Here is a 27,700-nt window from a genome sequence, read left to right on the forward strand (position 1 = left end):
CAAATAGTTTTTTTTTATTCCTTGAACATTGATGTTTATGGGTATGTGGTTTAATTAGCCTAATCTAAATAAAAATCGTTTTAAACTTTTAGTCAGCTAATTTCTACAGCTGCATTATAAATTACTTGTTTTTTATTTTATTTTATTTTTTTATATATATATACTTCGATTTATCTGTGGCGTGGAATGCATGCGATTTTTGATGGTAAGCCTGCTGTTTTACGAAGAAGACTATTTGTATTAAATAGTAGCCTTAGGGTATATTTCTCATGCATGCTGATTATGCAAAGAAGAACGGATAACACCATGATCAACTGAGATAGAATAATCAGAAGCAATCACAAGCACAGTCCCCATATTTAGAATAACGATGAAAGATAGGCCTACTGACAAATTTAGGGTATTTCCATTTAATCAGTGTTAATTTTCATTAATTCAGGATGTAGGATTGGCTACACATACCTATAGGCTACCTGTATAATAATAATGATAATAATAATAATAATAATAATAGGCTACAAAATAGGCTAAGGCCTAATGCGTGAGATGTTTTACTTAAAATCGGATTTTGAATCATTGTTTCAACAGCTTAATTAAACACATAAAACCCACTTACCTTTTCCTCTGGACATTTTAAGTTTCGATCCACGAGTAGGCTATCTTGTGTTTAGATAAGTGGCGATAAAGATGAAAATTGTTTTCTATTCACTTGTTGATAACTTTTCCAAAAGTATCGCGAGTGACTCTGCTGACGATGAACTTTCTATCGAGACACCACGCAACTGGAGAGGTGGACCACAGCCTTTAACAAGGTGGACGTCAGCTTGGATATCGGAGTTCAGTCATCAATTGATCATATTTGGCATATTACTGGCCTCTGGTGTGTCGTTACCCTGCGAGGACTGAAGGTCTCTCCTCACAGCTCGTTGACGTTGATGGTCCACAGAGTTGACTGGCGTGTGGTCTGACTGACTGAATGACTGACGGCACAGTCTTTATAGTGTGAGTGCTGTCCTCCCACCCCTTCTCTCTCTCTCTCTCTCTCTCTCTCTCTCTCTCTCTCTCTCTCTCTGTGTCTCTCTCTTTTTCTCTCTCGCCCTCTCTATGTCTGTCTCTCTCCTGGTGATTCAGTGTTGACGCATTGTCTAAAAAGTGAAGAAACTGAACTTGATTGAGCAGAGCCACGAGACTTTTAAACCACGAACCGCAGGGAGGATTTAATACAGACGCACGCACGCTCGCTCGCTCTCTCTCACACACCTTATAATGTGTGCACCCATATCAGTGTGAACCAATATTTCAATAGCCTGACCCACCACTACCCTAATCTAAATGTCAAGTATAGCCATTTACTCCATCAATGCCCAGACTATTGAGATCAGGGACCCAAGGACAACTCAGCCCAGAAGGGCCAAAGGTGTATTCTAAAAGTACTACTTTAAGGTGGTTCTGTGGTGAAACCACAGATATTTAAGAAGGACCTCATGTCTATGGTTAGAACTTTGTCGCCATCTGGTAGACTATTAATCACAATGTTTTGTTGACAGCAATTCCCAGAGCCGCAATTCCGGCTCTATAGTTCCCTCTACCGGTAGATTTTAGTACACGCACAACGCCTTGGTCACAATAAAATATAAAAAGTTCTAATAGCACAACAAATGAAAAGGATCCACACTTCCTTGCTGAATTTATTTTATTTCTTCTGTTTATCACTAAACAACCGATGTGTTTGCTTTTGCCTCAATTTTATCATAGATTTTGTAATAGCAAAAGTAGGCTAAAATCAACAACTGGCAACAGTTTACATAATCTCAATATTAAAATCCGACAACGTCTAAAATGCTTCAGCTCTTATCTAAACTCATGAAATAAGATACAGGTCATAGACCAAAACAGCCCCTGTCATTATGCAAAAAACACGAACCACTAAGGACCATGGACAGGACTCGGAAGCGAAAAATGCCAAGTAGAAGAATTTCCGGGGTCAGACAACATAGAGACCGGACGCATCACGCGGGAAACGCAGGTTTTTCTCACGTCTGCTGACTGTAAGGTACTTCTAAAAACTATCCTGAATGTCTATATTTCATGGTCGTTAATGCTTGCAACTTAGTTGCCCATAATTTTTCACTTGTGTGGTATAACTAAGCGATCGCTTGCATTTATATCATCCGATTCAAAGCCATCTTATTGTTCCCTATTAGTCAGTGATGGAGAACAGCTCTGCTCGATCCATTTCTAACTTTAGTTAACGTTAGCTGGGTAACATCAGCTAGCTGGTTGACAATTGAAGCAATGCTATGTTTCTCATGATTGCAGTATTTATTTAACTTATGATCTAAATAAACAAGGGATAGTTAAAGGCAAGGTAATTGGGTGTACTGTGCACGCGACTACTTACATATGTGTGAATGAGCGTGTGTTAAGCGTGTATGACTCGGTGTTCTTGTATGGCCATTACATCCTCAGGCTGAAATGGGAGACACTTTGGAGTTCAACGACATCTACCAGGAGATGAAGGGATCCTGGGTCAGTACACCCCACCTCCTATCACTAACTCAAATACTGCTGAGTACACTCACTCTCTCTCTCTCTCTCTTACACACACACACACACACACACACATTATTTCCCCTCTGACATCTGGACATATAAGTGAAACACTGCACTGTAATTAAAATTCAGTGTCTAAATTAAAATATGCATATACTAGAGTTATTTTATGGCAAATCCTTCAGACGACATTTTGACATCTTAAAGACCTCCCAATTCACCACATTTAGTCTGCATAAACCAAGGTATTTGGTTTAGCAACCAAGCAAGGTCCTGTAAATGTATGTGGAGTGTAATTTGGTATGTATAAAATAATCATACATACGCTATCAAAGATATATGCTAATGTGTGTGTGGTTGTATGTATGTATATATATATATATATATATATATATATATATATATATATATATATATATATATATATATATATATTATATTACTTGAGCTTGCATTTTTCTTTTTCCTTCTCTATTTGCAGAATGATGGGCGGCTGCGTTTCAGTAAACAGTCTATTGTCTATAAGAGCACTAAAACGGGGAAGGTTGACACAATCCCTGTCACTGACCTGTCTCTTGCCCAGTGGCGTCGTGTTTGTCTGGGTCACGGCATCAAACTATCCACCAGCACTGGCCATGTCTACAAATATGATGGTTTCAAAGACTCTGTAAGTGTTTGTGTGTTTTGAATTTGGCTGTGTCACAAAATTGAATTACACAGTTCTGCATTTTATTCATGTAGGTTTCAACTAGACATTATGTTTGTGTATGTGTGTGTGTGTGTTAGTGCCAGTCTGTTAGATGGAGAGGGTATATGTTACAGGGAAGGAATGCTGCCTCTAGGGGTTAATCAGTGGCTCTTGTGAATGTGTGTGTGCGGGCACGCACATACGTGCATGTTTGCCTATGATGTCATGCTAGCACTGTTTATTATTAGCGTGAGCAGTCATTGTAGTTCAATCTGAGACGTGCATTGTGTAACAAGCTGAGGATATCAACTCACTTTATGTAGGTTATGTGTGTTTGCTATATTAAGGTATCGTGTGCACAGGCTAACTTTAACTGTTAGTGTCATCATACCCCACTGGGGTTTAGACTGGAGGTTAGGAGGTTAATTGTGTGTGTGTGTGTGTGTGTGTGTGTGTGTGTGTGTGTGTGTGTGTGTGTGTGTGTGTGTGTGTGTGTGTGTGTGTGTGTGTGTGTGTGTGTGTGTGTGTGTGTGTGTGTGTGTGTGTGTGTGTGTGAGGGAGAGAGAGAAGGCTCTTAGACAGACAGATGCTGTTTCATTGAGAGATCCAGCTACACTCTGGCATCATTTTAGGCTTGTACACACTAGTTGACTACAACCATGCATTTCTAATCATACATAATTAGATAATTTTGCAGACGCACACACACAATCAAAAGCAGCTCAGTCATACTCCTTCCTTTTGTCCTAATCAGGCGTAACAAGATGCATACACGAGTACAAGCAATCAGATCTACATAGCCAAACGAACTTTTTTTTTCCAAAGAATATTTGTCAGTACAGTTTTAGCAGCGAAAAACTCAAAACACAAACTGTTTGTTTTCTAATAACTTCCTCTTTTCCCTTTCCAATCTTTTGACCTCTCCTTCTACCAGTCTCTCTCTCTCTCTCTCTCTCTCTCTCTCTCTCTCTCTCTCTCTCACACACACACACAAATCGAGCTGAAGCTCACCATGTTCTCACAGCTCAAAATAAACTCATGCTCTCACACAAGCGCACACACACACACACACACACACACCTGGCGTTGACATGTGGAAGCCATTGTGCGCCGCAGTAATGGGCAGCCCTGGATAAATAAACAGACTGATTGAGCGCGCTCAGAGCGAGCGATCGGCTGGATTACACACACCTCCGACATCCCAGAGGGCCGAGAGGCGCTGCAGTGGAGCCATCACAGAGCTCTGATTCATTAGCTCTCCCAGCTCATCAGGAAGAGTGTGTGTGTCTCCGTGTGTGTATCCATGTCCGTGTGTGCGTGATTGTGTCCTGGGATCTTGCTGAGAGGACTGTAAAATTGTGTGGGGGGGGGGGGGGGGTGGGGTGAGGGATTAAGTTTGTTTACATCCTTGATCCCTTTTTTCCTCTTGCGTCCTCATGAATTCCTCCCCTCGCCTCACCCTCCGTTTGGCTTTTGCTTTTGCAGGACTTGGACTCGATCGCCGCATTCTTCAAGGCCAACTACAAAGTGGAGCTGGTCGAGAAGGACATGTGTGTGAAGGGATGGAACTGGGGAACAGCGAAATTCGCAGGTAGACACGGACAAAAAAACTCCTCCTTGTAGACACACTTTGATATAGACTCTACACATTGGTATTTAATACAGATGGCTGTGTTTGATATAGACTCTACACATTGGTATTTGTTACAGATGGCTGTGTTTGATATGGACTCTACACATTGGTATTTGTTACAGATGGCTGTGTTTGTGTGTGCCTGCAGCCCCCTCTCTGCTCTCACCCCAACAAACAGACATACATGCCAGCATCACACAAAATAGATCTGCCTGTTGCTGTAGTTATTGTCAAGAGTTCTTGAGCTTTGCCAAGAATAGTATGGCTTATGTCTCCCTCGTTTCATGCCAACAGCATCAGCCTCACCCGCAACAATGGCACACATTGATTGTCCAGTCTGTTGTCTGGAGCCAAGTATAGCACATGATCCACTGCAGAAATCTGGCTTAGATTACCCACAGCACTTCTTCTCACAATTAGCGACACTGGGTCCGAGGCTGTGGCCTACTTGGCCCAGTGCAGGGCATTGAGGTGGTTTCATTGTTTGTCTCTCGGATCGTTTTCCCCACTCTTCGCTCGCTCGCTCGCTCACTCGCTCTCCATCGCCCCTGAGTTTTTTTCGCACACCCTTAAAAGAGTTATGAGGAGAATTCTCTTTGGTTTAACAGTCAACTGTTGGGAAACTTCAGCCCCTCCGGCAGGCTTGTGAGAGAAAGCGCTTCATTGTTTTGCTAATGAGAATTGGCTGATGAAACATTCTGTTCACATGAACGTGAAGCTACAAAAGCACGATGAAAACGCACGCTGACTTTGTGGACTTGTAATTGAAACAAGATCATTTGGATCCTGTTCAAGGAAGGAGCACAGTGCCAAGCTTATGTATATGGCCTGGGACTGAGTAGCAATCACTGTGTGCTTCGGTTGGTCAGATTATACAACGATGGACTGTGGGATGTTAAAGTCCACAATGTGCCATGTATTAAAATATTGAGACAATAACATGTGGCTCTAGAGCCTGCATCATTCAATATACTGTCTCTAGTGGAAATGGAAGCGGCGCTCCAAGGTCAAAGGTCATCTACAGCTGGCCAAAATCCGTGACTACTTGCACCATATGCGTACAACACTTTTTAGCAGCTTGCGCCTGTTGTGCAGATAAATCTTTCAGTAGACTTAAATGTCCTATGACATAATGCGCTGAGAAGGGTGGGTGTTTGGCATACTGTCTCATTTGTTGAAAACATCTCGACCGCATTATTGGCAGCAAGGGAACCCCCCCCCCCCCCCCTCCTTCCCCCAAGTTTGGCTGCAGGGGTTCTGTATCCTTTGCCAATTTGTTGACTTCTTTGTCCCCCCTACACACACACACACACACGCTTTGTCCCCAGGACCCCTGCTGTCGTTTGATGTGAGTGAAAGCCCCGCCTTTGAGATCCCGCTGTCCAACGTGTCCCAGTGTGCCACGGGCAAGAACGAGGTGACGCTGGAGTTTCACCAGAACGACGACGCCGAGGTGGCCCTGATGGAGGTCCGCTTCTACGTACCCCCAGGCACTGCCGATGAGGGAGCCGATCCTGTGGAGGTGTGTGTGTGTTTCTGTGTTGAGGTTCTGCGCCTACCATTCCCTCTGACTGGTCTGTTAGGTCATTATATGTGTGGATTTGCTCAGCTTTTGCTACCAGGAGGTAGGAAATCCTGAATGGAAATTCCTGATAACATAGCTGGACCAAAGATCTTTCAAGCTTTGAATACACTACACTATTCACAATTCACTCTGCTTGTGAACCTGCTGTGAAGTGGAACTCGAAATGTTAGCAGAATGTTAGCAAAATGCCTTCACATTTTTTGGTGAAAGCAGGATGGCTTGTTTTAATCTCTGCTTGTCTCTCATGTTATTACTGTGTCCCACTTCACACTTGCAGGCATTTGCTCAGAATGTTCTGTCCAAGGCTGATGTCATTCAGGCCACCGGCGACGCCGTGTGTATCTTTAAAGAGCTTCAGTGTCTTACTCCCAGGGGCAGGTATGAACCAGACGCACGCACACACACACACACACACACACACACACACACTCACACACTAAACACACTGTTCAACTCAACTCTCCTGTGTCCTATACATTTGCACTTCACACACTTTTTTTGTTTTTTTTGTTTTAATCCTGTTGCTGTCACACACACACACACACACACAGACACACTCTCACGGACTTATTCTCTTCTACACGCAGATATGACATCCGCATTTACCCTACGTTCCTGCACCTGCATGGTAAGACGTTTGATTATAAGATCCCTTTCACCACGGTGCTCCGACTCTTCCTGTTGCCACACAAGGAGCAGATGTTCTTTGTGGTAAGTTGTGTGTGTGTGTGTGTGTGTGTGTGCTTGCTCCTGTAATGCTGGCTAGCAGACAGATCATCCTTTTAATCTCTGCTGTTTACAAATAAGTCAGAGGGGCAGCCGTGTAGAATTTAGACATTTATGTCTAAATTTTTCTGAATTATGTTGTAGTTAGTGAATGTCTTTTGTTTCCAAGTATGAGTTCATTTCCTAGGAAAGTTTTTTTTTTTTTTTTTGATGTCTGAAAATCCCTTTGTTCCCTTTCACTTCCTACACTTTGCACTCTCTTTCTCTCTCACTCGCTCTCTCTCTCTCTCCCCATCTCTCCATCTGTATATTTTCTCCTCCAGATCAGTTTGGATCCTCCCATAAAACAGGGTCAGACTCGCTACCATTTCCTCATCCTACTCTTCTCCAAAGATGAAGACATCAGCCTCACGCTGAACATGAGCGAGTGAGTGTCCCACAGTCCACCTCTCTCCAGACCCACGTCCAGCCTGGGGCCGTGGAGTAATAACCTCCCCTGTCTCTGTCTGTCTGTCTGTCTGTCTGTCTGTCTGTAGGGATGAGGTAGAGAAGCGCTTTGAGGGGAAGCTCACCAAGCACATGTCGGGCTCCCTGTACGAGGTGGTCAGCAGAGTTATGAAAGCCCTGGTCAACAGGAAGATCACTGTGCCTGGAAACTTCCAAGGGTGAGGGCACGACATACATACTCACAGAACAGTTTTTTACCTAGACACTTTCTTTCTTTCTTTCTTTCTTTCTTTCTTTCTCTCTCTCTCCCCTTGTTGTTGGCCTTTGTCAGTACCAATCTCTTTCTGTATGCCCCATTGCCCCCCCCCCCCCCACAGCCACAGTGGCTCCCAGTGCATCACCTGCTCCTACAAGGCCAGCTCCGGGCTGCTCTACCCTCTGGAGCGCGGCTTCATCTACGTGCACAAGCCGCCCGTGCACCTGCGCTTTGAGGAGATCTCCTGTGTCAACTTCGCCCGTGGCACCACCACCACGCGCTCCTTCGACTTCGAGATCGAGACCAAGCAGGGCACCCAGTACACCTTCAGCAGCATAGAGAGGCAAGTCAGGACGCCTCCCCACCACAGATGGCACAAGGACAGAGCTGAATATAAAATCTCAAATTGTGTGTATTAGAATATGCTGTAGTGTGTGTCTAATGCATAACTGTCTGTTTTGCATAGCCACTCCTCCCATTGTGCAGTGATGTGGATGCATGTTTTTTTTATTTAGTGGTGTTGGTTGTCCAATGTCTCCAGTGTTTCCTTGTAAACTAAATGCATATTTGCAAACACTGAAATTCCTGGACGTGTTTTGAGTAACTGTTTTTGTCTGCTTTTCTGTGTGTTGCGACTGTGCCTTTGTTCCACAGAGAGGAGTACGGCAAGCTCTTTGACTTTGTCAACGCGAAGAAGCTCAACATCAAGAATCGTGGCTTTAAAGAGGTAATCAATCAACACTACACTTTCAGATGAAGAGTTTTCACTCACTCGCCATGTCACATCTGTTGCCCAGACCCTCTGTGTTGCCGTGGCGAGGGTTGGTGTGGTCCATACTGACAGCTTGTTCTTTTGTCCCTCCCCCTGTGTGTGTGTGTGTGTGTGTGTCTGAAGACGAAGGTTGGTATGAACGTGCCGCATTTTGGGGTTGGGATGTGTGTGTTTGTGTGTGTGTCTGTCTGAAGACGAAGGTTGGTATGAACGTGCCGCAGTGTGGGGTTGGGATGTGGTGCTTCCCTGTGTGTCTGTGTGTGGTTTTTTGGGCTTGTGTGAAGAGGCTCCTGGTGAATTTTTGTTCGTCTTCTCTGCCAAGGCCTAAAGCCTGATTCATGCTTCCTTCAGAAAGGACTGAAGAGAGAGTTTCTGATGGAACATGAACCAGGCTTTTCTCTACCTGTGCAGTGATTGAGTGTGCTTATTTTTCTGTGTTGGAAAGTAAAGAGGCTTCTAGACTTACCATGAAACAAAAAAGAAAAGGAAAAGTAAACATGCTTTTTTTGTTCTATTTTCGAAGCATTTTATTTTCCAATCAGAAAAAAAAACTGCACTCCTCCTTCAAAGCTTCCTTACGCTTCCCCCCCCCCCCCCCCCCCCCCCCACACACACACACACACACAGAGATGTTCACTGACGTGCATTCTAGTTGGCTGGTCTCTGCGTTGGAACATAGCTGTGTGGTCCCTCCTGTAGCTGATGTGCCATTGGTTTCCCTTAATTTATGAAAACATACAATTGGTTTTGTAAGGTTTGCTCCAGTGTTTGGGAAGTCTCAAATGTCCCGTGCCAAAGTATCTCCAATCTTGCTCTCAACTGACCCCCCACATTCAAGCTTTGTAAGCAAACACTGATTTGTGTGAAGGCAACTTCTTACTCATATTTCACTGTGTGAGAGAGAGAGAGAGAGAGAAGCTTGGGTGGAAAATGATTGGGTTTATGCAAAAGCTAAATCAACTGCTATGCTTTATTTGCACACACACACACACCCAAACACACACACACTTCTAGCCATTACCATTGTGGTTTGGTGGTTATAGTGGGAGAATGAATCCACAATAATGAAACTGTAGCACTGTGAGTTTTGTCGCAGTTGTTAACGCAGTGGAGTCTATCCAGCTCTCCATCTGATTAAATAATTGTTTAATGTTGAGTGACAGCTCTGATTTATTGAAAGTTATTCGGTAACCTCCAGTGGGTGGCACCAAATACACACAGGCAATTTGTCATACCTTACAGACCACCTAAATCACCTAAAACCATTACAGAGACATTAAGAAGTGTTTGGTTGTGTGTGTCATTTTGTATATGTGATGAATTTGGATGAAACAAATGACATTACATCGAGGTAGGTAAATGCTCACATTGTTTGAATATTATGGATGCTTTAGAGAGATAGTAACCCTCTATGAAGAAGTGTTTGTTACTCAGATTTCCCTGGGAAAGTAAATCTTGACATTGTTCACATTGTTTGATGTCAGACTGTATTAAGAGTGCTGTTTGGTGACTGGTAGGACGGTAGAGGTAGTAAGACATCCTCCTTACAGAGTTCATTTGTGCTTACCCCTGTGGTTGGTGGTAGGGTTTATTGGTGTGTCATAGTGTGCATAGTGTCCAATATGGGAAGATTATTGTAGAACTCTGTTCTAGATTCTGTTCTAGATTCTGTGGTTTTATGTGCGTGCGTGTGTGTGTGTGTGTGTGTGGTAGGCCTACTGACTTCTGTCTACTGACAGAAAATGTTGAGAAGTCGAAAATAATTTCCATCACATGCTGTTGGGCTCCCTGCTGCGTCTTGAGCTCTGTTCAACAACCACAAGGCAGCAGAAATCCTTTTTTTTTTTTTTTCTTCCTGTGCAGTCTTTCGGTTGACTGTTGGTTTGTAATGGTTCAGGCGTTGTTGGGTTTGGTTCTCAACTGACACATACCCAAGCAGCAGAACTCTATGGGTATAGCAGGTTAATATAGTAGGCTAATGTGTGTACGTGTGGTTAATCTCTCTCAAGGGCATGAAAGGAAAGGATGACATGAGCGACTCGGACGAGGACCAACATGACGCCTATCTGGAGAGGATGAAGGAGGAGGGCAAGATCCGGGAGGAGGGCGGCAGCGACGATTCAGAGGGAGACAGTGGTAAGAGCAACAGAGAGGCGTCCAGCAGTCCTAGTCTAGAGTCCTTACGGAAATGTAAGCAGACTAATGTCTCTCCAGTGAGTTATTCCCCATCGTGACTGTGTGATCTGCTTTTCTGCTCCTTAGACGAGTCCTTCAACCCAGGAGAGGAAGATGATGACGTTGCTGAAGAGTGAGTCAGGCTGTTTCAGGCTCTCTGTGTATATGTTTCTCTAGGGTAATGGAAGGCTGTAGTCATTAAAACGCATACATGCACGCACGCGCACACACACACACACACACACACACACACACACACACACCCACACACCCAAAACAGAAACAGGCAAACCCAGGGGTTGTGGGTACTACCTACACACAACATGACTAGCCTAGGAGTTAGGGTTAGTCACTTTCTTCATCACTCGGTTATCGTAGGGAATACTGAAGAAAAGATGTCCTTCTCCTTCCTCCGTTAGCCATGACTTCACTTACCCCCCCCCCCCCCCTCCCCCATTCCTCCCTCTGTCCTGCAGGTACGACTCCAACGCCTCGGGCAGTGACAGCGAGGACGAGAGCGGAGGCAGCGAGGAGGAGGCCAAGCCCAAGAAGTCCAAACCCAAGAAGGAGCCCGCGAAGAAGACCAAGGCGCCCAGAGAGAAGAAGGAGAGGAAGCCGCGCAAAGAGGTGAGCGAGTGACCAGGGACGGAGAGAAAGGAAAGGAAAGGAAAGGAAAGGGAGAGGGGGGGAAATTGAGAGATTGATAGAGGTGGAGAGCGCAACTGAATCCAGCCTAAACCTTCTCCTATTCCTCCTCTCTGGTTTCCATTTTCCTTTCTCTTCCTCTGAATCCGTTTAAGCAGAGGTTTCTTGGCACGACCAGAGCGCCTGCATTCTTTCATTTGGCCGCCGAAGCGCGGAGCACAGCGGGAGCCATTGGGCCCCTGTCAGTAACCATTAGCGCAGCGCTACACAGAGCCACCGCATGGAAACATGTGCCACAACACATTGCAGTAAACCTAGTGTCACTGTCGATAACCGCCCACACCCCTTCCCCACCGCTCTGCAGAAGAAAGTCAAGGACGCTGGCGCCCCCAAGAGGCCGATGAGCGCCTACATGTTGTGGCTCAACGCCAGCCGCGAGCGAATCAAGTCGGAGAACCCTGGCATCTCCGTCACCGAGATCTCCAAGAAGGCTGGCGAGATGTGGAAGCAGATCGGGAAGGACAAGAAGGAGGTGAGAGGCTTTGACATCCCTCAGGAGGGGCGGGCTGGTTCTTGTAGCCCTCTCTAGGTTATGGCAACCACACATTACATTTCCTCAGCGCTGTATGTGGATACCCAAAGTGCTTTACTTTTGAGGGCTGGGGGACCTCACTTTAAACACTACCAATGAGTAATACTAACCTAGGTGATGCACGGCTTCCATTTTGCGCCTGAACACCCACCACACACCAACTACAGTTGGAGAGTTAAGAAATCAATCAGCCTATTACACTGGGGGATGATTTGGGGTCAGTTGCCATGAGCCAGATTATTTCATTGCTCATTGAAACACATTACGCCTTTGACAACGTGAGCTAAAGTTTATTTTGTCTCAATGTCTTGTATTGCTTCTGCTCCTGTTAACCTCATTCTTCCTCTCTGTCCATAAGGAATGGGACAAAAAGGCGGAGGAGGCCAAGCGGCAGTATGAAAAAGCCATGAAGGAGTACAAGGAGAGTGGTGGTGGTGGCGGCAGTGGTGGAGCCTCTTCCTCCTCCAAAAAGTGAGAATCGTGGTGTTTTTTATTTACCAGGCTGATGCTTGCACCACAATGATTTTTTTTTATTTTGTTTGTCCCTTGTTATATCTTCTCTTCTGCCTCTGCCTTACACAGAGAGCCAAAGAAGAAGGCGGGCAAATCGAACGACAAAAAGAAGTCAGCAGAGAAGGAGAAAAGTGTAGGCAACGAGAGCTTCAAGAGCCGCGAGTTCATCTCCAGCGAGGACAGCTCTGACAACGACTCCGACCGCGGCAAGAAGAGCAGCAAACGGAAGGTAGGGTGCAAAGACACGGAGCTGGGGAACTTTGGTGTTCTTCAAATGAGTAAACTCACTATACAGTCAGAAGGTGCTGTTTGGTAAAATGTCTCTGACGTGATGCAAAAAGACTGATTCAAGGCACTCTAAAAAGCTTCATTAACACTTTAAATGCCGCGCTGTTTTCGGAAGCTTTGGCCCAGAGTGCCAGTAGATCATTGATCATTGTTGACGATTTTTTAGAGCCACGGCGTATTCTATGTTACAGCTATGGACGCATACTATGTCTCGTTTGAAAGGTGAGACTTCAAGCTCTCAGTGGGTACAAACCGTTTATTTCTACATGCCTCTGTTCCTGAGAAATCCCAAGCTAAACAGTGCTATTTTTCATCAAAATCCCTGTTTTTTTTTTTTTTTGTTATAGCGTCTTTTATGAAATATGCGCTGTCACTCTTCTGATACTTACATTACTGGATCAAAGGACTTGCGTAAGATAAATATATTTTTTCTGTTCACAAAACCACCATTGGGGGTGGGGCCTACAAAACAATAATATCACATTTCTTCTGCTGTCAGGCTCCATAATTCCTCCTCCTCTTGATCGGTAACGTCTGTCTCGCTTTCGCCCTCTTGCAAGCGTGACTCGGCCGATCACCCACTCCGCTCGGCCCAGACCATGGTGGAGATGGATGGTCAGTCACTCTTCCTAATGTTTTTGACCTGGCGTGTGGTCTCCCCTGATTGTGTGGTCATTCTGGTCTTCCAAACTGACCACCATGCTGAGGAGGGAGTTCCATCTCCACCACGGGCCGGGCCGAGTGGAGTGGGTGATAGGCCGCGTCACGCTTGGTCATTCATCTTGACTTAGTAGAAAGGTGGACTCATCCTGGCGAAAACGCACCTGCAATATCTTTTTCTTCAACTTTTTCATTTTCCCCTTCAGCACCTGAGAAGTGTTGGCTGTAACGTTTCCGGGAATTAACCTAGCGAGACCTGGCGAGACTGCCACCTAGTGATAAACTCACGAAAATAAATGGCCTGGTTTTGACCTGACGTGCATGCGTTACTGATTCGACTCAAAACGGCAACCATCAAAAGCCGAGTTATGATAAAATGTCCAGATTGTGCGTTTTTATCGTCATCTATTTCAGTTGTATTCATCATAGAGTACCCAAAATCGCACATAAGGTGTGTTAGAGTGTATTTTCCTAATTAAAAAAAAAAAGCTAAAAACGCAATATTGCATTTTTGTCATTCACAGTGTGAATAGGCTAGTAGGCTAGCGAACAGAGGGTAAGGTTCCTCTAGCATTCTGTCCAGGGTCACTCCTAAACACGTCAGACCTCATAATCAGATCACATGATTCCTGGACACATTTGACCAATGATTCTCAACCTTTGACTCCCAGTTTATTAGTTTCCATCCACTCCCTGCTCTTTTCTTCCATTTTGGCTTTAGTGCTTCTAGATTACAGCCTTGAGCTGGTGTACTGTTTCTCAGAAACAAGGGGTTGGACTGAGGCCCATTATCATATGTGTTTTAATAACCGTACAGGAGATGTTCATGACTGGAATCCCTGATCACAAACACAACACACAGCTAATGGAAGAGGTGATGCAATAGAATAATAGACTCGACTATGCAGTGCTACAACTGCAACATTAACTTTTCTTCAGGCCTTGCACAGAGTCAGGTTGTGCGAGATATTAATGACTGATGTGATCAGTTGGCACCCATTGTTTTTTACATATATACCTCAATGGTAATTCCTCTGTCTCACTGTACAAAGCCCTCTACGTATAGGATACAACGTGACATTTTGCTATGGTTTTCGGGTTAAACGACATGTTTTTTCAAAATGCTATACAATGGTATGCAATTGGACTTCAGGTATGCTTTTTCTGGTTTGGCAGTGTGTCAGAGATGATTCCTTATCAGCAGTGACGTGTGTGTGTGTGTGTGTGTGTGTGTGTGTTTATAAACCCTGCCATTTAAAAAAGGATGTGTGCACAATAGATCCAACTGAAGTCATTTACAAATTCATGATAATAAGTGAAAGTTGAATAATAATGCCACAGTTTACACCAATTTAGTCAGGTTCAGCAAATTCTTTATAAAGCTTCCACAACACACAGTGCTCAACACACCACGGTTTATTTAGGTATTTTGATATGTTTTGTCAAGGCTGAGGCTGAGCACAACCCATTTTAAGTGGGAAAGGGACCAAACAGATCTGCCAAAGCAAATGAAATGAGCTCTCACGTTTGCTTGGTTACCCGGCTATAACAATTTGTTTTCCATTTCCTATGGGTGTTCCCAATAATTAACATTGACATAGTCTGCTACCGGTAGGTTGACCCAGTGCTAACTCTGACTACTAGTTCAAAATGGTCTCCCCTCCCAAATGTTTCTACTTTCATTTATTCGCTGTCTTCCCCATTCTCAGCATTCTGATGACGAGGAAGAAGAAGAAATTGCCAGCACGCCACCAAGTTCTGCGGAGTCTGGTTCTGACTGATCCCAACGCGCAGACAGACAGACACACACATTTGTGTGTTGTTCAGCCAGTGCTCTTGAGTTTGATGGACCAATTCTTTCTACTGCTTCACCTGTGTACATTGTTATGCACATTAGTTGTTTAGCTGTTCCACATTCCATGCTTAACAGCCTTGCCCCAAGCACATTCCAGCACTCTGATTTATAGAGATCAGTAATCAAGGTGTGTGCTAATCGTTAAAGTGTGCTACATGTCCCATAGCTCTCTCAGGTATTTTCTTTTTTCAAAGATGGGGAACGGTGTAGCGGAGCAGCAGAGCACTCTGGAGTATGTAGTTTTCTTCCATATTGGTAGATTTCTTTTTTCTTTGGTCACAGAATCCGAAACCTGAAACTAAACTGAGGGCTTGTGAAAAATGACGCAGTTTTATTATACTTCTGTATTGCTTGAATAAATAAATGTTTTGTAATAAAATTGCTATATGTGGTTTAATGTCTTAATGCTTAATCTACTTCCTGTGTCAGTGATAGTGAGTACTTGTTTGTTTCTGTACAAGAGCCTGCTGTCTTTTATAGTGCTCAGAAATGTCGTTCCTGTGGGTAAGTGGAGTGAGCTCCTGAAGGGACTGCTGTGGTTTTAGAGAGCTGCAGTGACATGGGGAAAGAGTGCTGAGAGCTCTGGAGACCTGCACCCCCACACAAATGGATTAGGTCTGCTAGCTTGCCATCCAGCACGGACACAAGCGGCACAGTGTGTGATGGAGCAGTAGGAGCATGCTCTTTTAAACGTCCGAAAGATGAACGTGCCAAAGATGACTGCAACACGCCATGACCTGTCACATGAGCCATGTGAAGGCACAGTCCTGTGTCAAAAACACGATCTGTATTCAATATGCAGATTTTGTGTTTCACCCTGAAAACCAAGGGAGATGTTTTTTCTTTCTTCAGTTTTCGGTCTCTTAAGTTGGTCTCTGGGGAAGGCACTAGCAATTTACTTAACTGGAGGCAAGGTTGAAAGGCATTAAGGTTAATGGAGACAGGGAGGGGTATAAATTGTGGTTTTAAATTGGCTGGAGAGATTTTTTTTATAGAAGATAGTCTCCATCCCTGAGTAGCTTCTCGTTTTTCCACCCAGAGCCACACTGATGGTCAACAAGAGACGTGTTAACAGAAAAACGTAAAGATTTCCATTTGCTGTTGCCTCTGAAGTGTCATGATAGGTTGCCTGCTTCACAAGTCAACAACTCTATGTGTTGTCTTTTGATTTCCTTTATTTGCTTTTGCTTAATTGCTTAGTTGATGTGTTCAAGGAACATCACCGAACACGCTCTTTACCATTGTGCCATATTGTGAAGATTTCAAACAACACAAGTATAAAATAACAGGGTTCCCACAGGTCAGGGAATTCCTGGAATATCATGGAATTTTAATAAAGTCTATTCCAGACATGGAAAGACAGGGAATTGTATTATTTGTGTGGCAAAGTCAAGGAATATGAGGGGATTTTGTTGTAGCAGTTTTTAAAATGTACTTGCCAAAATACAATACAAATACATAACATTTCCATGTAACATTGGTGTTAAAATTAGTCAAGCTGTTTCCATTAGTGCTCGAGTGGTTATGGTTAGCCCTATATTTCTTAATACCCCTTTATACATTTCCCAATGCCCACTATATCCTCCTCTCAAAGATGCTACAATGAAGGGATGTAGGGATTCAATAAATTTCAATGTACAATTCATTTTGTAGTAGGTCGTGGAAATATATGTAATTTTTTTGCAGGGGAAGGTCAGGGAAAAGTCATGGAATTTCACATTAGACTTTTGAAGCCTGATAACTTTGGAGTTCTCTGTTCTGACTGATTTGTGTGTGTGTGTGTGTGCATGTTCTGTTCTTCTTTTGCCCCCTAATGATCAGTAATGATAATTGCATCAGTCATGTGAAATTTAGCTATTGGTCGTTTTCCCATTCAGCCCATTTCCTTCAATGCTCTCTGTCTCCCTGGTGTTGCATTTCATGAAAATTGTATTAAGGGGACATAAACGAGGCCTCAGACAAACTTGCGTCCTCCCAGCCCCTACACACACACACACACATGCACGTTACCACCACCACCAGTCAGTCTCATGGGAGGGCCACTCCTAGATGTGTCATATAACAGCAGTGTAAGCCAGTGTAAGCCAATAGCCATCATCAACACTCACTGAATCAAATTGTGTGAATATTTGTGTGAAAGATCTTTAGGTTATAGAATTTGGATTTGAATGGTTCAGTACAGTTGTGCTGTATATGACTGTGTATACTGTAGATTATAAATTACAGACACATAATGGACCCACTTTAAAAATGAGGCAATGAGAATTCCCACATGGCACCCCCCCCCCCCCCACACACACACACACACCCTTAGACATGCACCCCATTTACAGTGGATCTGTTTTTCTACAGCTACAAATGGAATACTTGATTTATCAAAATTTGCAAAAATGACTTGTTAATGATATGATTGTGATAATTACACTGGACTGTTACCAAATTATGTTTTTGACTTGATTGAAGTCTAAATGAAATACTGTACCTAGGTGTCCTTTACAACTAATTCCTGAATCAACAACAAAAAGGATACAACTTCAAAGAGAGCATCTTCAATCTGGTGTGAGCAGAAGTGGAGGGGCTGAAAACCCTGCATGTGAGGGACATGAGAGTGTGCTGGTGTGGTGAGGGGAGGGAGCATTAAAGGGAGGGACATCCTTTCTCATTTTTTGCGCTCAGCATTTATGCTCTTTCCACATTAGCCACTGAGGAGATCAGCTGGATGCGCCTCCAAATCCTTCATCATTCCAACGAACAAGCAACAAAAACTCACATACCGCTGCAAACTAACTCCGTGGCATCAAGCAAGTAAGAAGAATGTGGGGCATTATCACAGACTTCTTCACCTATGAGACAACCAAGTCAGTGGTGGTCAAGAGTTGGCTGGTCGGAACCATCAACCGTTTTGTGCAACTCCTCATCATTGTCTACTTTGTCGGGTCAGTATTCAACAACCTCCTCAACCTGATCATGCATGTCCCTGGTTAGTATGGTCCTCATATTGTGTTATATTCTTGACCTTATGATGACTTTGAAGGTATTTTGTGTTTGAATATATTGTGTGTATTCTAGTGCTGTATTCAGTCTAATTACATACAAGGTTCCTCATCTCTCAAAGATGTGGCCCACTTCAGCTAAAGTCAAAAGCCATTAAGTAAGCATTTAGGTCAATCTTCTAAAACTTCAGACTTGTGGTTGATCTCAGAATGTTGATGAGCATGACATAGTGCTGTTGTATACGCCATTACAGTTAGAGATGGGAAAGGGTTGTTTGTGAAATTGTATTGATGTTTTTAAGTGGCATTGGGAAATCAAATTTGAACTCTCATTTTCTGTCTAGAAGTCCAAATCGTAGTAACCAAAGCAAGTAAAGCTTCTCATTATTACAAAGTTACAGCTGGAGTTGAGGAAGAAGTCCTGCTTATTATTGTACCTTAGAGCTAATACTATTAGTTGTCTATAAAATTTCTGTAAAATTAGTGGTTAACTACAGTAATACTAAAATATTAAGGTGGTTAAACATTTTAAGCAGACATTATATTACATAAGATCAGATGATGAATGTGAGTTCAATTTAGAGAATTGAGTAAGAAATATGGCTTGTTGGTAAAGATTGGACATCTGAGGTTCTTATGCCTTTGTTAAGCTTATATGCACTTAAAGATTATACTTTTATATTATATATTCCTGAGTAAGAATTATGCAAGTCCCTGTTATCACAGCACAATTTGATTTGAAATACGATTGAAGACAAAGGCTAAGAGTGGCAATGAGTTGATTACGTAAGATGATGAGATGATTCAGGCCTGTGAATGTACTGATCACCTCTGATTATACCATATCCACTCTGTGGCCTACGTATCACCTATCACATGCTGTGGTTTGGTCAGACAAGGGGACATGCCTGAAAGATGAAGGGGGCACTTTAACACCATAAGATGGGTGTTGTGCAGGAGTCCTGCAGTTGTTCCCTCAGAAACAGAGTGAAATCAATACTGGCCCATGAGACGCTACAAGATGTCCATATAGCCACAAGGCTCCCATGGGAGCAGACAAAATCAATACTTTCCCATGGGACGCTACAAGACAAGTGCAATGGAACTGAAGTGGACAGAAAGGGAAATATTTTAGGCAATTAGGCTACAGCTGACACATATTGCTTACCTACATATGAATGAATGAATGAATGAATGAATGAATGGCTATAACCCTATTACCTCAACCTGTTCTTGCACTGAAATAGTTTTTTATTTTACCTTGTCTACATTATACTTTACTCTCCTATTTGTCCATATTATTTATGCTGGTCTCTAGACCTTACTCTTGCACTGTTGGACTTATGTTGGACTACTTTTTGCACCTTCACCATGACACTCACTCTCTTGAGCACCTTGCCATGCACACATAACTAAAGGACTATGGTTGGATTACTTTTTGCACCTTCACCATGACACTCACTCCCTTTAACACCTTACCAGTCCTGGCCCTGTCACTACAAGCGTCTTATGCTTGATCACCCTCAAGCACATTGGACTTTCTTAATTTAATTTATTTAGTATTTAGTTTTGTTAGTTTTCCTATCTTCTTATCTTCTACTGTCTTTATTGTACAGTGGAGTTTAGTTATATGTTTATACTTATACTTATACTTATGTTTACCATTTCTGCTGTAAGTGCATGTTGTGTGTGATGTCTGTATGCTACTGAGACCCTTGAATTTCCCCTTGAGGATCAATAAAGTATCTATCTATCTATCTATCTATCTATCTATCTATCTATCTATCTATCTATGACAATATTCAAAATAGAGGATACTGGCATATATTGTTGTAAGGACCTGGACAAGAGATGAGTATAGCCTCAAGACTTTCCAAATGTGTAAGAGACTTAGTACAGCTTAACAAAGCCAGGGCAACATAGCATAGGGTGAATTTTGTATGTAAAAATGCTTTTGCCACTTTAATAAACAACCCCCTTTACAGTGACCAATGATAACACAATCTTTCCATAATTGACAGAAAACAGCCAGAGAATGTCCTAGATTAGGGGTAGGCAACCTGGGGCCCGAGGGCCACATGCGGCTCTTTAGATCCTCTCTAGTGGCTTCCTGGCTTTCTCTAAAAATGATAGTTATAAAATATTTCTAGCAGATTATTTGTTAAGCTTCAAGCTATCCCAAAACATTAACAGTAAGTGAAAGTATTATACCGGACAATACACCACATATGCAGAGTATGGCGATTATGCCATATGCCTGAGGCTAATAAAGAAAGAGATATCTAAACTGATTTCTTTTAAATGGTTCCAACATCTTTGCGGCCCCAGACAGATTTATTTTTTATTTCTGGTCAAAGAAATGGCCCTTTTAAGAAAAAAGGTTGCCGACCCCTGTCCTAGACAGAGACTCTCAATTGTCACTTACCCTAAGACAGGGGTGGGCAACTAATTTCCCCAAGGGGCCACATGACAAACTGGGACTGTTGAGGAGGGCCGGACCCAAAATACCGAACTCAAGTCTGAACTCAATTCTGTTCAATTCTATTCTGTTCTTGTATAACATTAAGTAAATCATATGGTTTTGTTTACTAGTCGTAAGAACAGATAAAAATGTGAGGGAGACAAAGGAAAAACAGCAATATTTAATATATGTCCAGTATTTAATCCTCATTCTCGAAAATGATTTTTTGACATTGAAATTTTTTTCAGTTTTCAAAGACTGATATAAAAAAGTACTACAATATCTATATAATTAGGCTAGGTCATGAAAATGTGAAGGAGTCAGTACAACCGATAGGCCTGTGCCACCATTTCATCAACACTCAGCAATATTTCATCATTAAATCATTACCATCATTAAATTAACTCTATGCAGAATTAGACTACAAAAATGTGGAGCAGACAATAGTAGGCTGTCATTAGTTAATCAACATGCACAAAGAAAACTATTTAAAAAATGTAGGCTATGTTTTTGCTTTAACTTTATGCACATAACTGTGATTGGTCAACTCGCTCTGTGTGTTGAGCCGGCTGCTTCAAGCAACCTGTGGGTAGTAGCATCATACTAGTTCGCTAACATAAGCTTTGCAAATAAACTCAGACATATGTTGGTTACAATTACGGGGTTATCCGATTGTAAACTGTCTATCTGCCAGTAACGTTTTGAAATGAACACTTCGTATCGCCAACGAGCAGCAGTAGAAGTTCGTTCTAACAACCTTTGCGGTGGTGAGTGACGCAGACATAAGAGACACAAAACTTTGAAAGGTTTACGCCGACGTAAATAACTGCATTGTCTCGACGCAGAAGCATAAATTCTATTCACCAGCACATCAGATGAGGGTGTTTACGTCGTATGCATCCACGCACAAATGTATGGGCGTACAAATAGCAGTCGTTTTCAAAATAAAAACAACGATATTGATTTGCATGCATTATCTCTATGCTAGGCTCTTGACTATTGTTCTTTCACGGACCTTACGCGGGCCGGTCAGGGAAAGCCCGCGGGCCGGTCAGGGAAAGCCCACGGGCCGGATGTGGCCCGCGGGCCGTATGTTGCCCATGTATGCCCTAAGAGGTTGATGGATTGCACAGATTGAGTGTATGAGGGAAATTACATCGCAATAACCATGGGTCTTGCAAGAAAATGAGAAATGTTAAGACGTTCATTGGTCTTTCTCACTAAATTAGCTTGTCATTTTTAGCTGGAATTGTTTGTGATTGCTTTTCATTCCAACCACATAGCATGCAGAAAGCATTGATAATGTGGGGTCATGACCATGGTCATTTTGATGTTTGCTCTCATCATACATTTTTCATGTATTCATTTGTTGGTGCTGATGTCACAGTTATTAGCCCAAATTACATTGTTCCGTCCCATTCCATTTGCCTGTCTGGTTCTCCTAAATGGGTGCCTTTGTGGGCCTGATCCATTTCTAAACTACATGTTTGTCTTCATTAGCTGTCACCAAATGGCATCACAATTGCACCAGTGCAAATGGAGATTAACATGTACAGTATGTGAACTTGCTAAACTGGCTTTATTGATTGTTCATGTTCCAGTGGTAAAGTGCATTATAGCAGGTTTGAGTATTTGTTAGCCTGATGGTCTGATTTGACCACATTTATGGTCATTTTCCCTCTTTCCCCTGGACTAAATGCTTCTACATCTTCTCATAAAGGACATTTTCCAGCAATTCCAAATATAGACAATAGGGTGTTTCTTGTAATGTAAACTGTTTACTTTATCAGGAAATCCTGTGAAACTAAAGAACCATGCTGTCAGAAATTGTGATTATATTATTATGCAAATAATGAAAATGGAAATGAAATTATTTGGTTGAGGCTCCACCACAGCGTCCATACCACATCTGAGCCTGGATTTGAGTCCAATCTCTCTAACACTTGCTTCATGTCACTCTTCACTGTCCTGTCTGAATAAAGGCAAACATACATAAAAAATGAAAGAATCTAGATAATTACAGTCTGGTTCTGGTCTGGACAATTTATTTACAAGTTAACTAATTTTATAACATAATACTATGTTTACATGTACCTTATAATGCCCCCCTTTTCTCTCTGTAATTCAGTTGGGTATTTTTACATGAGAAGGCTTATCAAACTAAAGACACTGGGATTGAATCAGCAGTCATGACCAAAGTCAAAGGATTTGGTCGGTACAACAACCAGGTGATGGATGTGGCAGACTATGTAGTTCCTCAACAGGTGAGCCTACTTTTTGGCAAGCTAACCATGACCTTCTGGCTCTCCTTATCCAGTTTATATCATGTATATATTTTCATCACTCTATAGTCTGTACACTATAGGCTACATTAAGACAAATGTAACATGTGATTTGCCATATGTTTAGGCCACTTTCTGGTGCTGCATATCAAATCCCCATTCCGACCAATGTGCCTAAATCCAGGTCAAAATTAAACTTTCTCCCAAAGGAATATACTCTTTGACACTTGGCTGACCTTTTTCTGACCTGACCTCATATTCCTAAAAATATGTTGCATTTAATGTTAGAAAAACTGGACTCATTGAATGTCTAAAGGGTTTTACACAAACAGTGACATACAAGAAACACCAAGTGGAAATAAAAGCCACTGTGTTGATTAATAGCAAAATGATAAATGAATGGAAAATGAATATATTAAAGAATATATCCATTTGCAATGTAATGCACTGCTTTCATACAATTCCAACATCCCAGACTACTTTTAGTCCCACTGTTCTGTATCCATGTGTTATAATCTCTCCCATCTCTCTGTGCATGAAGCCATTCTGTGTATGAAGCCTATAGCATGTCTCTGCTTCCTCCTCAGGGTACCTCAGTATTTTGCATCATTACCAGACTCATCATGACACATAACCAAACACAAGGACTTTGTCCACAGGTGAGATTGGGCTAATACACTGTGTCCATTGGCTAATACATTGAGGTCAATGCCAGAGTGGGTCATGATCAGAAAAAGCTTGATCTATAATTAAAAAAAAAATGTTCACATGGCACGTTTTTTCCACAGTATGGCAAGAACTACAGATGCACCCATGACTCTGACTGTGACAAACATCTGAGATCACATCTGGCAAATGGTGAGCTCTCTCTCTCTATCTTTCAGCCATTCTGGTCGTCCTGCTATCCTCTTCATTACTGCAAATTAATTATCATGTATTATCTGTCCATTCTAAACTGCACTTGTGTTACGTTTGCATCTAAACCATGAAATATAAAGCTGACCCCTGATACCTTTTTCTAGGTATTTTTACAGGACGGTGTCTGACAGAGGATGGACAGTGTGAGGTTGAAGGCTGGTGTCCCACAGAAAATGATACTGTCCAGACGTGAGTCTACGCACACACACACACCTGACCTGAACACTTAAGCTGATTTCATCTGTAAACAATTTCCCTTATTTTCTGTTGCTGGGAAAAGATGATGAAAATACTTTGTGTTGGTGATTATTGATAGGTTTTAAAAATGATATGTTTGAGGATCGGGGTGAGGGTGGTGATACAGAATATGTTCCTTCTGTTGTGTCTCGGCTGCAAATTCCAGTCCTCTGTTCTGATTTACCTGGATGAACGTGCATTGGGACATATGGATTGACACCTGACCTGTGTACTCCTGTATTATTGTATATATATGCATATAGAGAGATGAGAGGATTGGGCAGTGAAGGGCAAGGGGGAGGAGCTTGGATGTTCACAACACAAATAGACACCGCTCAGATCGCTAGTGAAGTGTTTCTTTCTGTCTCTCTCTTCTCCAGGGAATATATGGAGGAAGTCGAGAACTTCACCATTTTCATTAAGAATAGTGTTCGCTTTGCCCTCTTTGACATCACCAGGTGGTTAAACACAAACACACACACACACACACACACACACACACACACACTAAATGTAAATAAAAACACTATCACCTGTATTTTACCTCTGAATTTCCTCCATCTCTACTGACTTTGTCCCTTCTCTCTGTACCCTCCTCTCTGTCTCTACTAGGGGGAACTTTCCTCGCACTATTGACATAAACTGTATGTATGATCCTGTTGGCAACCCTTACTGTCCAGTCTTCAGAGTGGGAGACATACTCAGATATGCAAATGAGAGCTTCAGCGCAATTGCTAATAAGGTGCCATTTTCATATTCTTGTACAATCATAGCAGTCTTCTAGCCTGTTAGCACCAGACCTTATCTCAATTGAAATTGAGATTGGGTCTGGACAAGCTTCTTTCACCTTCCATTTCCAAGGTGCGTCACCAACAGACACCAATCAAATTGCCTCTGGACACAAAAGGAGAGAAGAGATCCGAGGCACTCATTAATAAAAGTCCTTTATTAAAGTCCTATATTTTGTCTCTCTTCACTGTCTCTGGACACAGTTGGATAGACCTAAAACCAATAAGTATCTATCTATCTATCTATCTATCTATCTATCTATCTATCTATCTATCTAAGAGCAATGAAGGAGATGACATATGCAGAGTAACAGAAAAAACATCTCAATTTATTTTTTTTAACTGCTTTGATGTTATCATATTAAGCCTGCCTCAACGGTTGTGAATGGTGCCCAGGTTTTAGGAACATTAGAAATGGGAGTGAATGGCCTCTTTGCCAGACGGACCTGCAGAGCCAATTCGAATTTGCCAAAGGTTCGTCTGGGTTCTCCTAGGCTAGCTGTCTGTCTTTTTTTCCTCTCCACAAAAATGTCCATGTCCAAAATTCCTATTTAAATGAAAGAGAATGAAGAAAACTCCAGAACACTATATGCCATTGTTTGACCTCATTGAGTTCTATGACATGGATAACTGCTATCTAATGTTCACCTATGTTAAAATGTGAATTTGAACGCACCTCAGGCGTAGCTCCCTTTGACTCCCTGTGATTTCCGTTTATTTCCCAAACCTCATAATTATCATAATGTTTTTGATGCTCTTGCATTTTGGAAAAAAAACACCTGCTTTTGTTTCCATTTTTGTCTCACAATTGTGTAGGGTGGCCAGATTGGTATTCATATCAGATGGATGTGTAATTTTGACCAACCTGTGGAGAACTGCAAACCTACCTTCTCCTTCACAAGACTGGATGAGGCGTTTGAGGATAACAATGTTTCCAAAGGTTACAACTTCCGGTACTGAACACTTTGTACTGAACACTCATGTGCATGTACACACACACACACACACACACACACACACACACACATACACAAAAGAGAGATGCGTATAGCCCTGTCTCCTTTCACAGCTTCAGTCTGTGTACATTTTGCAGGTTTGCGAAATACTACAGGTCACACGATGAAGAGGAGTATCGTACACTCTACAAGGCCTTTGGTATCCACTTTGACGTTATGGTCTCTGGCAATGTAAGTAGACTGCTCTAATCCTGTCAGGCCCCGATATCGTCTAAACAGGGTAGCTGTATAGTTACAATGAGTAGGCTACACACAGCAGTATATGAATATGGATTTATTTACACACATTTCTAACTCTTATGATGGCAGGCTGGAAAGTTTGACGTGATCCCAACACTTATCAACATAGTAGCAGCTTGCACCTCAGTAGGACTGGTAAGCAACCCATATGTATACAATTAATACATAATGACTCACATAAATGTTGCAATAACTGTTGTTGTTAGTGTGCTTGCTCAAATACACAGCATAGCGAAGCAAGCACACTATTGTTCTTCTTAAGCTAACTATCTTATGCCATGTTGTTATTCAACTGCCACCTCTCCTTCTCTAACTCCATCTAAAGGCCACTGTCCTCTGCGATATAATTCTTCTAAACTTTCTAAGAGGAGCAGAACGGTACAAGGCAAAGAAATTTGAGGAGGTGAGAAGCAATATACACAGCATTAATCTTGTTGCCATGTTTGAATGTTATCCAATGTCAAATGGCCAAATATTTCTGTCTGTGTCTCTCACAGGTCTCTGACACAGACATAACTGCTGAGGTCCAAAGTCAAAGCCAAAGCCTTCAAACAATCAGAAATGAAGGGAAGATCTCAGACGATTCTGGATCCTTCTCTAATGGTCGGCAGCGACACTAAAGTTCCTTGACCTCTGACATCATCTGTCTTATCTCCCACACTGTATATCTCTTTGTCAGAGTGTAAGATTTAACAGACACCTGTTACCAAAATAATTGCATGCCTAAACCTCATAGTTCACAGGGTATATCAAAAAGACATTTATAGCCTAATACATACTGTATATTCATACATATGGGTAATTCTCCAATGGTAGGCTACTTTTTGATCTGTACATTTTCAGAAAATGTAACATTTGTAGTGAAAATGTATTTGTATGGTTTATTTCCCAATTTCCCCAATCCAGGGAAACTGTCATTTCCATCACACAACAAAACATGTGTATTAAAGCAAAATTGCCCAAATAATTACTCTTCCAAATGTATTTGATCAGACACATATCTGCCAAATTTAATTCATCTGTTTTCCTGTAATGTAACTGTAATGTTTTTACAGTGTTAACATTGAAAAAGCTAAAAAAAACTGGGTCACTAAAACCTTTCAGCCATTTTTTCCATTGCTGAAAACCATGTTTTAAGTATATTGGTTATGGTTATGGATATGGTTATATGATTTAGCAGATGTCCAAAGCGACTTACAAATAAAAACAATACAATAGTTAAACATTAACAGTGAACAGTTTTAAAATGTTGGTAAGAACACATTAAGGAAAATAGCAATAATAAACAATAATGTCAATGCAATATCAACTAGATGTACAGCAAAGCGGTACAAAATATGACCGCCACCCAGTTCCGCACATTCTCTCTGCAAAAAT

The 27,700-nt window shown here is 42.1% G+C and overlaps 3 protein-coding genes across 3 annotated transcripts in view; 2 read left to right on the forward strand and 1 right to left on the reverse strand.

The window, feature by feature from the left end:
* The window catches only part of clcf1 (cardiotrophin-like cytokine factor 1), a 9,754-nt gene extending 8,821 nt beyond the window's left edge, over window positions 1-933 (reverse strand). The window contains exon 1 of the mRNA XM_076292776.1: window positions 617-933. Within this exon, the coding sequence (XP_076148891.1) occupies window positions 617-632 (16 nt within the window). The 5' untranslated portion in view covers window positions 633-933. The remainder of the gene's footprint in view (window positions 1-616) is intronic.
* A 1,059-nt stretch (window positions 934-1,992) lies between these two features.
* On the forward strand, window positions 1,993-15,793 carry ssrp1a (structure specific recognition protein 1a). The gene is made up of 18 exons (XM_076292289.1): window positions 1,993-2,053; window positions 2,470-2,529; window positions 3,035-3,220; window positions 4,727-4,832; window positions 6,203-6,396; window positions 6,737-6,837; window positions 7,047-7,170; window positions 7,509-7,612; window positions 7,722-7,850; window positions 8,010-8,235; window positions 8,547-8,615; window positions 10,670-10,796; window positions 10,923-10,968; window positions 11,312-11,462; window positions 11,845-12,012; window positions 12,431-12,543; window positions 12,655-12,814; window positions 15,243-15,793. Exons 2-18 carry the CDS (start codon window positions 2,476-2,478, stop codon window positions 15,312-15,314), a joined length of 2,130 nt encoding a protein of 709 aa, XP_076148404.1. The 5' UTR covers window positions 1,993-2,053; window positions 2,470-2,475; the 3' UTR covers window positions 15,315-15,793.
* Window positions 15,794-15,877: 84 nt separating this feature from the next.
* On the forward strand, window positions 15,878-27,313 carry p2rx3a (purinergic receptor P2X, ligand-gated ion channel, 3a). Its single transcript, XM_076292777.1, has 13 exons — window positions 15,878-15,892; window positions 18,191-18,324; window positions 22,971-23,106; window positions 23,712-23,783; window positions 23,913-23,982; window positions 24,147-24,231; window positions 24,660-24,737; window positions 24,892-25,021; window positions 25,884-26,020; window positions 26,161-26,254; window positions 26,393-26,458; window positions 26,649-26,726; window positions 26,821-27,313. The coding sequence occupies exons 1-13, from the start codon at window positions 15,878-15,880 to the stop codon at window positions 26,941-26,943; spliced, it is 1,218 nt and encodes a 405-aa protein (XP_076148892.1). The 3' UTR covers window positions 26,944-27,313.
* Window positions 27,314-27,700: the final 387 nt, after the last annotated feature.

This window comes from Alosa pseudoharengus, unplaced genomic scaffold, assembly GCF_046254945.1.
Source record: "Alosa pseudoharengus isolate Yale_2024_CS ecotype anadromous, Long Island Sound unplaced genomic scaffold, YU_APseudo_1.1 YU_APseudo_1.1_scf_19, whole genome shotgun sequence".
Lineage (NCBI taxonomy): Eukaryota > Metazoa > Chordata > Actinopteri > Clupeiformes > Clupeidae > Alosa > Alosa pseudoharengus.

Coding starts and splice junctions, on each gene's coding strand:
- ssrp1a (XM_076292289.1), top strand. CDS start 2,476: ATGGGAGACACTTTGGAGTTCAACGACATCTACCAGGAGATGAAGGGA. Junction 4,833..6,202: donor GGGAACAGCGAAATTCGCAG/GTAGACACGGAC, acceptor CTTTGTCCCCAG/GACCCCTGCTGTCGTTTGAT. Junction 8,236..8,546: donor TCAGCAGCATAGAGAGGCAA/GTCAGGACGCCT, acceptor TTCCACAGAGAG/GAGTACGGCAAGCTCTTTGA.
- p2rx3a (XM_076292777.1), top strand. Junction 23,784..23,912: donor CACAAGGACTTTGTCCACAG/GTGAGATTGGGC, acceptor TTTTTTCCACAG/TATGGCAAGAACTACAGATG. Junction 26,459..26,648: donor CTTGCACCTCAGTAGGACTG/GTAAGCAACCCA, acceptor CTCCATCTAAAG/GCCACTGTCCTCTGCGATAT.